Here is a 12,268-nt window from a genome sequence, read left to right as displayed (position 1 = left end):
AGCATATCAAATAAAACGTCGCAAATTGATCAGTTGATTGAAGAGATAATTTAGTAAAATAAAGTAATAAGAAGTGAAACGTTGAAAATATCTAATAACTGAAAGGAAAAAGGAACTCCTGCAATTGTCGTCTTTTACGACATGGAAGCAGGAACCCAGTGGATCTATTCTTGGCTAATTTTTTCCGCCGGATTCCACACGGCATCTAGGCTGGTGCTGTCCGGAGAAAGATAATAGGTACTATCAATCTTCTAGTGGACCCCAGCCCCTAGTACACCAGCGACAATATAACATTTCAAATAAAAACTAGGGCTTCGGGAGAAGCTCTCACAGTTTAAGCATATCGTTTCGCAGTAGTGCGATAAAATTTTGTGTATTTCTGTTCGCGGTAGAAAATTTTTTTCTTGTCCTAGAGTGAATCTGTGTGGCGACGCCGCGAAACATCATCGGGAGTCAATGTAAAAGAATTTACAATCGAAAAATATAAAATAATCGAAAATAACAATACAACCAAAACATTACCTATACGAAAATAAATGAACAATCGAAATTAAAACACAAAATTAAACTATAATCAAAGACATCATATTAACAAGATATGCAGCTCTCACATTTCCCGAACAAATCATTGGCAACATCCTTTTTTGCGAGCATGGTGCCCTCAGGCGAGTCCTCATCGAATCTCATACATAGAAGTAGAGGAGAGAAATGTCAAATTCGTGCGCGCCAAAACAGCAGCACTGCGCGCCCATACAATTGACATGATATGTTGAATGTGATGCCGTGCGATGGCATTGCTGAACTGAAAATTGAGATCGCTCCAAGCTGACAGGGTCTGCTATAATTTAACAATACACTGGGAAAATGGGCCATCACTGGCCTTAGCCTGTCACGTTAGTGACACAGCAAATAAATGTTATGTAACACTTCTCCAAATGTGTCCACCTTGTACATTACATGTTCGAAAAAAATCCAATCTAATTGCACGTATTGTGTTTAGTGTGTATTGATCGAAAAGTCGATCAATACACAATATAAAAACATCAATAAACAGAGGCAGGTCCTCTTTCAGTGTTAAACTTTCAACAAGTGTGTTTCGCTATTGAGAACGATCCGAAATAGCCAGTAGGGAAAGTGATATAAAAGGAAATATTTTACAAGTGGCGACGAGGGATAATTTGGAACCGGCGTGGCTAAAGACACGGTGTAATACGGATTTCCGGGAGCAGTAAAACGTCTCCGGCAGAGATTTTCTGGCGTTTTTTTTTTCTCAACAATACTACCGGCTACGGGGAAATTGAAAATTGTGAGTACAGTAAGCGAAAAGCACATTTTTTACGCCATTTTGAAAGCAAAATTGCTTCCAATTTTTTTTACAAAAGCGATCATTCGTTTTGTTCTAATACACTAACACAAAAGGTTTTTTGTTTTAATTGTTAAAAAAAAAAAAAAAAAAAAAAAAAAAAAAAAAAAAAAAACTTTTGTTTTAATTGTTTTCTAATACTTTTGTTTTATGATTCTTTTCATGCTGGAGTTTCTTTCTCTTCGGTTGGAGTAATTCGACCATCCAATTATATCTTGGCACGCGCAAAAAAAAAATTGTGGAAATTCATCATTTCTAGTGAAAAGGAATTACCAAAGAAAAGGAATTACCAAGGAAAAGGAATTACCAAGGAAAAGGAATTATCAAGGCAAAGGAGTTATTAGGGAAAAGTTCTACTGGTTCGATTGCAATCAATCGGTGAGTCGTTTTGTTTTCTTTTTATTTAAAAAAAAATTACATAAACTATATTTCAATTTCGGGCTGACATATTTTTTTTTAATTTTTGCCCATTATATTTACAACAAACGATCCGAAAGTAGTGCAAATATATAAATTTTATTAAAGTGCAAATTATTAATACGTGAACAGAAAAATTGTTGTGGTGGTAATTGCTTTTTCAAGTTTATTTCGAGGTTAGTGAACTGTTTGGTTAAAAAAAATTGTTCTAATATTTTTTTTTCTTGTGGATTTTTACATTTTTTTCTCGCGGTTGTTTTTTATTGAATTTTTTTTAAATTTTTGGGGATATTTCTGTGATAAATTTTTGATTTTACGCTTCAATTTTGAAAAGATGTCTCAAGGTTTTGCTTCCACAATGGAACCTTTTAGAAAAGGTACATCGTTCACTCATTGGGTGGAACGATTAGAATTTGTATTCATTGCAAATAAGATTCCAGAAGATGACCGTAAGGCCCATTTTATTACATTGGTGGGACCGTACGTGTACTCGGAACTCAAGCTTTTGTTTCCGACTGGTAGTTTGGCAGCTGTACCGTTAGCTACCATGATAGAAAAATTGAAAATGAGATTAGACAAAACTGCCTCTGGTGTTTGCCAAAGAATTTCTTTTAACCAGCGTACTCAGAACGCTGATGAGTCGGCGGAAGATTTTTTATTAGCATTGAAACTTCAGGCTGAGCTGTGTGCCTATGGTGCGTTTAAGGACACGGCAATACGAGATCGTTTGCTGGCTGGTTTGAAAGACGTTATGCTTAAGCAGAGAATTCTAAGCGAAGCTGATCAAACCCTTGAGTCTGCTGAGAGAATTATACAGACCTGGGAAGCGGCAAAAAACAATGTTAAAACTTTATCTTCTGAACCATTTTCTATTCACAATGTCGTTTCTATGGCTTCAAATGGTAATACAATGGGAAAAGCTATGGGTAAACTGGCAGCGGCATATAATGCTGCAAATAATCCAATTCCTCAGAAACAAAATAGCAGATTACCTGTAAAAGATAGACTAGGGTTCAGGCCATATGGAAATCCTCGATATCAAAAGCATTTTGGATATAATAGATATCAACAGAAAAATACTTGGAAACCAAATAGCAATTTTAAACCGGCAGACTTTCGAGAGAGCTTTGAAACTAGAATTTGCGATTTTTGTGGGGTAAAAGGACATTTGAAGAAACGATGCTTTAGGTTGAAAAATATGAAGAAAGAGGCCGTTAAGCTGGTGGAACAAATGAAACCCGGAACGTCAGGTACGAGCACGCAGAATATTTCAGAATTGATGAACCGTATGAGGACTGAGGAGTCTGACAACGATGATTCAGACGAAGGTAATTTGGAATGCATGAATGTGACATCGATTAACAAAATAAATGAACCATGTTTGGTAAAGGTGAAAGTTGAGAATAAACAACTGGAAATGGAGGTTGACTGTGGTTCCTCCGTTTCTGTAATTAGTAAAACACAGTATTTTTCTCTTTTTCATAAACCTCTACAAAAATCCTCTAAACAATTGATTGTTGTCAATGGCGCGAAGCTGATAATAGCTGGAGAGGTTAAAGTCAAAGTTGACTTTAGGGAAAAACATGAGAATTTGAAACTATAAGTACTAAATTGCAAAAATTGTTTCATTCCTCTTTTTGGCAGACCATGGTTGGATGCCTTCATTCCAAACTGGAGAACATTTTTCTCAAATTTTTCAAAAATTAATAATCTTTCTGAAATTAGCAGTGACACAATTGTCTCTGAAATAAAACAAAAGTTTGGAAATTTATTTAAAAAAGATTTTTCTTTACCAATTCTTGGTTATGAAGCTGATTTGGAGCTGAAATCAGATATACCAATTTTTAAAAAAGCATATAACGTTCCCTATCGTTTAAGGGATAAAGTTTTAGAGTATTTAAATAAGCTGGAGAGAGAGAAAGTAATTACTCCTATCCAAACCAGTCAATGGGCTTCTCCAGTGGTAGTGGTAGCAAAGAAAAATAATGAAATCAGACTTGTAATAGATTGCAAGGTATCTGTTAATAAAGTTATAATTCCAAATACTTACCCATTGCCTACAGCTCAAGATTTATTTGCTGGTTTAGCAGGTTGTAAGGTTTTTTGCGCATTAGATTTAGAAGGCGCATATACCCAGTTATCACTCTCTAAGAAATCAAGAAAATTCATGGTAATAAATACTATAAAGGGTTTATTTTCTTACAATAGACTGCCACAAGGGGCATCATCTAGTGCGTCCATCTTCCAGCAAGTAATGGACCAAGTATTAAAGGGTTTAGAATATGTTTTTTGTTATTTGGACGATGTGCTTATTGCAGGAGATAGTGTGGAAGATTGCAAACAAAAACTTTTCGTTGTTTTAAAAAGACTTGCTGATGCTAATATTAAAGTTAATTTTGAAAAGTGTAAATTTTTTGTTACAGAGCTTCAATATCTAGGCCATATAATAAGTAAAGACGGGTTAATGCCTTGTCCGGAAAAGATTACTACTATACAGAAGGCTAAAATTCCAAAGAATGTTACAGAATTAAAGTCCTTTTTAGGACTTATAAATTATTATAATAAATTATTTCCACATCTGTCTTCAAAGCTGTACCATTTATACAATCTTTTGAAGAATAATGTTAAATATATTTGGGATAGTAATTGTGACAAAGCTTTTGAGGAAAGTAAACAGTCTTTGTTAAAGGCTAATATTTTGGAGTTTTATGACCCTTTGAAGCCCATAGCAGTAGTTTCTGATGCTTCAGGGTATGGTTTAGGAGGAGTAATTGCTCATATTATTGACGAAGTTGAGAAACCGATTTGTTTCACTTCATTTTCTTTAAATTCAGCACAAAAGAACTATCCAATTTTACATTTAGAAGCTTTAGCTTTGGTGTCCACAATTAAAAAGTTTCATAAATACCTTTATGGGAAATTTTTTTATGTTTATACTGATCATAAGCCTTTAGTAGGAATATTTAGGAAGGAAGGTAAACATTCAATTTATGTTACTAGATTACAGAGATACATTTTAGAACTTTCCATTTATAACTTTGAAATTAAATATAGACCCTCTGCCCAAATGGGAAACGCGGATTTTTGCTCCAGATTCCCTTTAGAGCAATTGGTTCCAAGTGATTATGATAAAGAAATTATCAAAAGTATTAATTTTGGGCAAGAATTGCCAATTGATCATAGCAAGATTGCTTCTCAGACAAAGAACGATAAATTTCTGCAACAAATTATTGATTATATGAAACGTGGTTGGCCAAAACGAATTGACAAGCGCTTTGCAAACATATTTTCAAATCAGCATGATTTAGAATTGTTTGACGAGTGCTTACTTTATCAAGACAGGGTAATGGTGCCACAATCGCTGCAAAGCGAGCTTTTAAAACTATTACATGCTAACCACGGGGGTGTAGTTAAAATGAAGCAACTTGCAAGACGATTTATTTATTGGGTTGGTATAAATGGAGACATTGAAAAGTTTGTCTCAAATTGTGATGCATGCAACGGCATGGCGATAATACCAAAACAAAAGATACAATCCAAATGGATTCCTACAACTAGACCTTTTAGTCGTATACACATAGATTTCTTTCATTTTCAACATCACACCTTTCTACTTTTGGTGGATAGTTTCTCAAAGTGGGTGGAAATTGAGTGGATGAAGAGAGGCACAGATACAGGCCAGGTTTTGAAAAAGATAGTAGCATATTTTGCTCGCTATGGATTGCCTGATGTTTTAGTTTCAGACGGTGGTCCTCCATTCAACTCAGCAGTCTTTACACATTTTCTTGAAAAGCAAGGTATTAAAGTATTTAAAAGTCCTCCATATAATCCTGCAAGCAATGGCCAAGCGGAGAGACTGGTAAGGACGGTTAAAGAGGTTTTGAAAAAGTTTCTGCTTGAACCAGATATAAGTGAGTTGGATCTGGAAGACCAGATAAATTTATTTCTATTTAACTTTCGTAACTGCATGACTAGTGATGGGCGATTCCCATCAGAGAAAATTTTCTCTTTCACGCCTAAAACTCTAATTGATCTAATCCATCCGAGAAAAACATATAAAAACTTTTTAACAACACTAACATCGCATGTACCACAGGAAAAACCAAATGATGTGGTTATGTCAAAGGAAAATTCTGCTATTCATGTAGCAAGTCCTTTGGATAATCTGATGGCTGGAGATGAGGTGTGGTACAAAAACCACAATCCTCATAACCACGCCCGATGGATTAAGGCAACATTTCTAAGACAAGTTTCTAAAACTATTTCACAGGTGGAAATTGGAAACGTAAGGGTCAACGCACACAGAAGTCAGCTTAGAGTGACTAATTCGGACTCAATGGTCCGGCCGAACATATTTTGTCCTGGGACGATGGCAGGATCGGCAAACGCAAGAGATGAAGCGGAAGAAGATTTCCGAGGTTTTCCAAGTGAAGAATTAAGGAAGACTCGAAAAAGGAAGAAAACTGAAGTTAATATTTCGCCAATCAGGCGCTCGAAAAGATTGAAGACAAAGAAATATGATAATGATTTTATATATAGCTGATAAATTTGTATTAAACAGAATTGATAAATGTCAATTCTTCTCTGTTTGTAATATACTTCGAGATCTTTAGGGGGAAGAGCTGTTATGTAACACTTCTCCAAATGTGTCCACCTTGTACATTACATGTTCGAAAAAAATCCAATCTAATTGCACGTATTGTGTTTATTGTGTATTGATCGAAAAGTCGATCAATACACAATATAAAAACATCAATAAACAGAGGCAGGTCCTCTTTCAGTGTTAAACTTTCAACAAGTGTGTTTCGCTATTGAGAACGATCCGAAATAGCCAGTAGGGAAAGTGATATAAAAGGAAATATTTTACAATAAAAAAAAAATAAAAACTAGAAGATGTCTACGGGACGTCAGTAAAACATGGGAAAACAGTCAGATGCTAAAATAATAAGTCGAGCTAGAAAACTTATGTCGTTTTCGCTTGATGCCAAACCTAAACCAGTTTCCACCCTAACTGCTGTGAAATTATTTGTTTGAAGCTAGTTTCGAACTTAGTTTCAACGTTGTTGAACTGAAAATCGAGTCAGTTCCGAACCTGGTTTTTATATCAGGTTTACTTGAATCCCCGTTGCTCAGTGCGAACCTAACACAGTTTCGTGAAAAGTGTTTGCTTGATAAAACTACCCTGCAGCGTTTTAAGTTTTCTCAAGCGAAAATTACATTAGTAAGTTTAGTTAAAAGTGTTGTTTAGACACCGCAATTAGGACCCTGACAGACAGGCAATAAAATGAATTATCGTCGTGTCCTTCCCTCGACTACAAGGCTCACGGCTACAATTTTGCATAGCTTATACTGAGAAGCATGTATCTATCTGTCTGTACCAAATTCATTCGAAGAAACGAAGTAATAGAATAAAAAGAGAAATGTACATGTAGGTGTTAGATGGAACAAACAAAGCAGTCTGGAAACAAATCGTTTTCTTTTACGATTGGACACGGAAAAGAGATCCCTTCGTTTGGAAGAAAGAAATTTTCGGTAGAGGAAACTTGCAATGCTCATGGAAAACCAAGGCGCCAATGCGTCCATACTTGATTGCAGATTAAAGACGGAACGTGGTGCATGCAAATTAACCACGAGTTGCAACAGCTGTTGGATGAATAAAGGAGATGGGTTCTATAGACAAGGCCCTTGCCAGATCGGTAAATAAGTCATAATTCGTATCTGATGATATTACCTATCCCACCAAGTGATATTACCAAGTTCGTTTGAATATTAAAGAGGTAGAATTGTTAGTAGTAATTACAAGTACAAATTTAACTCAAAATATTTAAAACTATCATATTATGTCCAATTTATTTAACAATTATGTTGGTAAGTACAGACATCGTTTCTAATGCATTTAAACTTTTCGTTCGTATGAATGCATATGTGCCTCGCGAAGTTATTACTATTATGAAACACTTTGCCACACACATTTCGCACTTATATTTCTACACACTTTGGTGAAGAGACATGTGTGTAGTTAGGTAACGCTTAACAGAAAATTCTTTTTCGCATACACTGCATTTGAACGGTCGCTCTCCTGTATGAATGCGTCTATGATCTCTCAAGTGTGGTCTACTCACAAATCCTTTGCCACACACATCACATTCATGCCTATTATCATTCGTGTGAATACGCATGTGTTTTGTTAGGTAAACCATAACGGCGAAGTCTTTTCCACAAACGGGGCATTTGTATGCTCGCTCGCTTGTGTGAATTTGCATGTGTACAGAAAGTTTTACTTTTCGATGAAAGTCTTTTCCGCATACAGTGCATTTATAAGGCCGTTCACCTGTGTGAATATTTTCGTGGTCTTTCAAAAGTGATTTGCAGAAGAATCCTTTGCCACACACGTCACACATATGCTCGTAATCACCAGTATGACTAAGCAAGTGTCTGGATAGGTAAGCCATAATGGTGAAACCTTTCCCACATACGGTGCATTTGTACGGTCGCTCGCTTGTGTGAAGTTGCATGTGTATAGAAAGTTTTCTTTTCTGATGAAAGTCTTTTCCACATACAGTGCATTTGTAAGGTCGTTCACCTGTATGACTGTATTCGTGGTCCTTCAACAATGAACTAGTTTTGAATCCTTTGCCGCACACATCGCACTTATGTTCGAAACCATCCACGTGAATATTGATGTGTGTGATTAGATTATGCTTAGTGGTAAAATCTTTATCGCATATGGTGCATTTAAACTTCTTGTTTGTATGAGTGCGTCGGTGTCTCGCTAAGTTATCACTATTATTAAAGGCTTTGCCACACACTTCGCATTTATATTTGTACAAACTATGGTGAATAGACATGTGTTCAGTTAGGTAACGTTTAATATGAAATTCTTTTCCGCATACAATGCATTTGAACGAACGCTGACTTCTTTGAATGTGTCGAGCAAGCTTCACTTTAGACGAGAAGCTTTTTTCGCATGCAGTGCAATTGTACGGACGCTCTCCGGTGTGAATATTTGTGTGGTCCTTCAATAGCTGATATTTTCGGAATCCTTTGCCACACACATTACACTTAATTGTTTTGTTTCCAGTATGAACGATCACACGCTCCTCCAAGGCTTTCTTAAATGAAAATTGTTTCTTACAAATTTCGCAACTATAAATCTGTTCCCCTTTAGGTACTGAGACGTCTTTATGATGATCACCTATCTGCGTGAATTCCTCATCACCAATCTCATATTCTAGTTTTATTGGGGAATCGATTGTTGGAGCGGACGATGGGAAAAAGGCTTCAGGACTGTTTTCTGGTTCTTCCGTTTTTAGTATCCCATCTCGTTCAAGGCAAAATTCCATTTTCCTGGAATATAAAATATATGCTTTAGGCACGTAAGCTACAAAGATCAAGATCAGCATTTTCGATAGAACATGACAATTGACTCACCTTCGTATGATGCTTGATTTTAGTCAATTTACAGGAAACGTTCGCTTTTCGCTCAAAATCGACTTGATGTTTATTTTGTTGTTCATAACAGCGTTGCCAGGTCATTTTCCCAAAAATCTGTATTCGGCGCAAAATTCTATCTGTACCATATCGGTATCCGAGTCTCGTCAACATAAGTTCACGGAAATGTCATCAAAGCTCATTTTGGTGAGCAAAAAAAACGTCTCGCATGAACCTTTTCTCCTGTCTATCCTATGCTATCAACGAAAATCGGTATTTATCTGTACGATCCGTGAATTATCGGTATTTTGGGAGTACATATCTGTATTGCGGTATAGAGGTAAAATATCTGTATACCGATAAATCGGTATACCTGGCAACGTTGGTTCATAACAAAACTCGACGTCAGCGTTGCCAGGTCATTTTTCTAAATATCTTTATCCCTAAGACAAGACCTGACAACTGGAGTCTTATTCTTCCTTCCGAATCATCCTTCTCGTCATTTTCACCCTGTGGAATAAATACCAACGTATCGGCTACAGTGTAGCCATATTTACAGATTTTTTAATAACTATGCTAGGAAAAAAATATTACATATAAATTTTTAGAATTTAGGTTTTTGATTTGAAATAAACATAAAACATGTTTTGGTGAAAGCATTTCTTTATTATATATTAATGCTTAAAAACAATTAATTGAGCTTTGATGACAAAACACGAAATATCTCTTGTTGAACGCAAAATCGAATCCTTTGTTGACGTATTACCGGATCTTTTGGAAACCGGAAGAAGTCAGGTTTGGATAGAAATGCTTAATGCGATCACAGTGTGGAACACAACAGTTCATTCTTCTCGTGAAACTAAACACACTTTCGAGTTTACAGTAATTTAACAAATATTTTTTGGTTACCTTTAATTCACTAAAAAGAAAAACGGCTTGATGCCTATTTTAATTACACAGTCCTGCCACTATAAACATTTATTACCAATGAGATTGAAAAAAATGTGAAACATTCTCCGAAAATTTTCATTTTCATTGGTGAGCTAAAATTATACATTTTAATAAATATGTTTTCTGATTTTCTTTATACTTGGCATCATTGCTCGCGTACCCTGCAAAAGTTTTTTCTTTTCACAATGTGCAGGTGGTAACATCAAAATCAGCCAATCAGAAACTGGTCCATTTTGGAACAAAAGCAGCCCCCCCAGATGTCAGGTCTTGTCTTAGCTTTATCCTATATAGAGCAGAGATGCCATTTATACAGATTTATCTGTATTATACAGATTTTTACACGCGCATACAGAATACAGATTTTCTAAATTTGATACAGATTTCCCAAGAAGCAAAAAACAGCTTTTTGGTATGAGCAATCTATTAGTATTTGAATGCACAGACAGATGGAAAGAATTATTGCTCATTGAATGTACCATTCTACATCCATAATGTGTTGGAATAACATCTTTTAACATCATTTAATTGTTGAAATTAATTTTATTAGTGAATACAGATAAGTACAATTTTTTTATACAGAGTAATACAGATTTCTTAAGAAAAAACTGGCGTCTCTGATATAGAGTGGCCAATCTTTAAGGACTGTTCACACATTTCTCGGTTGATTTTTCAGAAGGCCGTAAGAGCAAGTGACAGTTTCTCTTTGCTCACTCTCTCTTTCGATTATTGTGATGTGATTAAAAAAGATTTTCTTGGATTTCACAGTTCAGTTTGAAAGTCGAAAGTTTCGGGCATCATTCTATGCAAAGAGTTAAGTGATAAACGTGTAAACCGGTTGGTAATTAATAGAAGAATAAGTAAACAAAGAGAAACTGTCACTTGCTCTTACGGCCTTCTGAAAAATCAACCGAGATTTCAGTTCCGTCCTTCAAGGACTATTCACACATATCCGGTCCGGTTCAGTGCCGGCACGACACCGTGCACGGATGCTGATATTATTTCATTCGTTTTCTATTCACGCATTCACACCTATCCGGCACCGTGCCGTTTCAGTGCAGCTCGCCGTCAGTGTAGCGTCCGTCCGGTAAACTCAAATTCGTCGTCACCGATATTTTTTTATTTTCTCTGAAGTCGGTATGTCATTCCATTGGCTGTGCCGGAACGGAAACAGCACGGAAACGGAATGGGAGGGTTCCGATAAAAAAAGAACACTGACGGCGCACTGAAGGCACTTTCACTGAACCGTCACGGAACTGAAATGTGTGAATAGTCCTTTATCCGGTGCAAAAATGTACACTGATAAAAATCGACACCTTGGACCGAAGTGTTTTACACTTAATTACGCCGCATTTGTCTCGACACTTTAATTGTAAGTGTAAGTCTCTTCAAATCTTATTCAAATGTAATCATATTAAATTCTATTGGTAATACACTTGAATTCCTTACACCAAACGGCAGATAAATTGAATGTACAACTTTTAATATTCAATGCGCTTGACACTTACAATCAAATTGTCATAAAAGTTTATTTGAATTAATGAAAAATCTTAGATTTTAACAGAATTATACCTAATTCTTACGTATAAAACATTTTCATATGTGGTGCATAGGAATTTGAAATTGAAATGTCATCATTTGGGTGCTTAATCATTTGTTTATTGTTATTGTTTATTCAAGTTTATTTAATTACATATTTTTAATAATTTTATGATTTAAATGTCACCCTCATTGAATTGCACAGTTTTATTTTGTTAATCCATAATTCCGTTAGCTGAAAACACAAACATTTTATGAGTCATGCAAATAAAGAACAATTTCTGGTAAATGTTTGAAAGGCGCAAATAACGTTTTCTCTTTGTTTACTTTCTCCTTCAAGTTTAAGTATCAACTGATAGTTTATGTTTTGATGCTTTGTATCATGCATGGTGAAATAGGTGAAAATAAACACAAAGTATCTGTCACTTGCTGGTACGGTGTTGCGAATAGCACTGATAATTTAATGAATATACTTACTGTGTAATAGAAAACCAGATTAAATCACTCCCATAAAGATACTTGCAGCCCTTTTATTCGATTTTTTTTATTATATGCTTGACATTTAGTATT

The 12,268-nt window shown here is 35.6% G+C and overlaps 3 protein-coding genes across 4 annotated transcripts in view; 1 reads left to right on the top strand and 2 right to left on the bottom strand.

Moving 5' to 3' along the window:
- Positions 1-12,268, bottom strand: part of LOC131426606 (zinc finger protein OZF-like) — an 84,260-nt gene that overhangs the window by 18,053 nt on the left and 53,939 nt on the right. The window lies entirely within an intron of this gene.
- LOC131426612 (uncharacterized) lies at positions 2,125-6,435 on the top strand. The gene is made up of 2 exons (XM_058589479.1): positions 2,125-3,108; positions 6,051-6,435. The coding sequence occupies exons 1-2, from the start codon at positions 2,139-2,141 to the stop codon at positions 6,095-6,097; spliced, it is 1,017 nt and encodes a 338-aa protein (XP_058445462.1). The 5' UTR covers positions 2,125-2,138; the 3' UTR covers positions 6,098-6,435.
- Positions 7,629-9,461, bottom strand: LOC131426609 (gastrula zinc finger protein XlCGF8.2DB-like). Of its 2 annotated transcripts, XM_058589477.1 has the most exons (3): positions 9,212-9,461; positions 8,976-9,127; positions 7,629-8,892 (listed from the first exon to the last, which is right to left on the bottom strand). In XM_058589477.1, exon 3 carries the CDS (start codon positions 8,626-8,628, stop codon positions 7,768-7,770), a length of 861 nt encoding a protein of 286 aa, XP_058445460.1. In that variant the 5' UTR covers positions 8,629-8,892; positions 8,976-9,127; positions 9,212-9,461; the 3' UTR covers positions 7,629-7,767. The 2 variants fall into 2 exon arrangements, with proteins under 2 accessions (XP_058445460.1, XP_058445459.1); XM_058589476.1 differs by having other exon boundaries at positions 7,629-9,127.

This window comes from Malaya genurostris, chromosome 1 (genome assembly GCF_030247185.1).
Source record: "Malaya genurostris strain Urasoe2022 chromosome 1, Malgen_1.1, whole genome shotgun sequence".
Taxonomy (NCBI): Eukaryota; Metazoa; Arthropoda; class Insecta; order Diptera; family Culicidae; genus Malaya; species Malaya genurostris.
The sequence above is the reverse complement of the archived record's forward strand: the minus strand, read 5'-3'. Positions and strand labels throughout refer to the sequence as shown.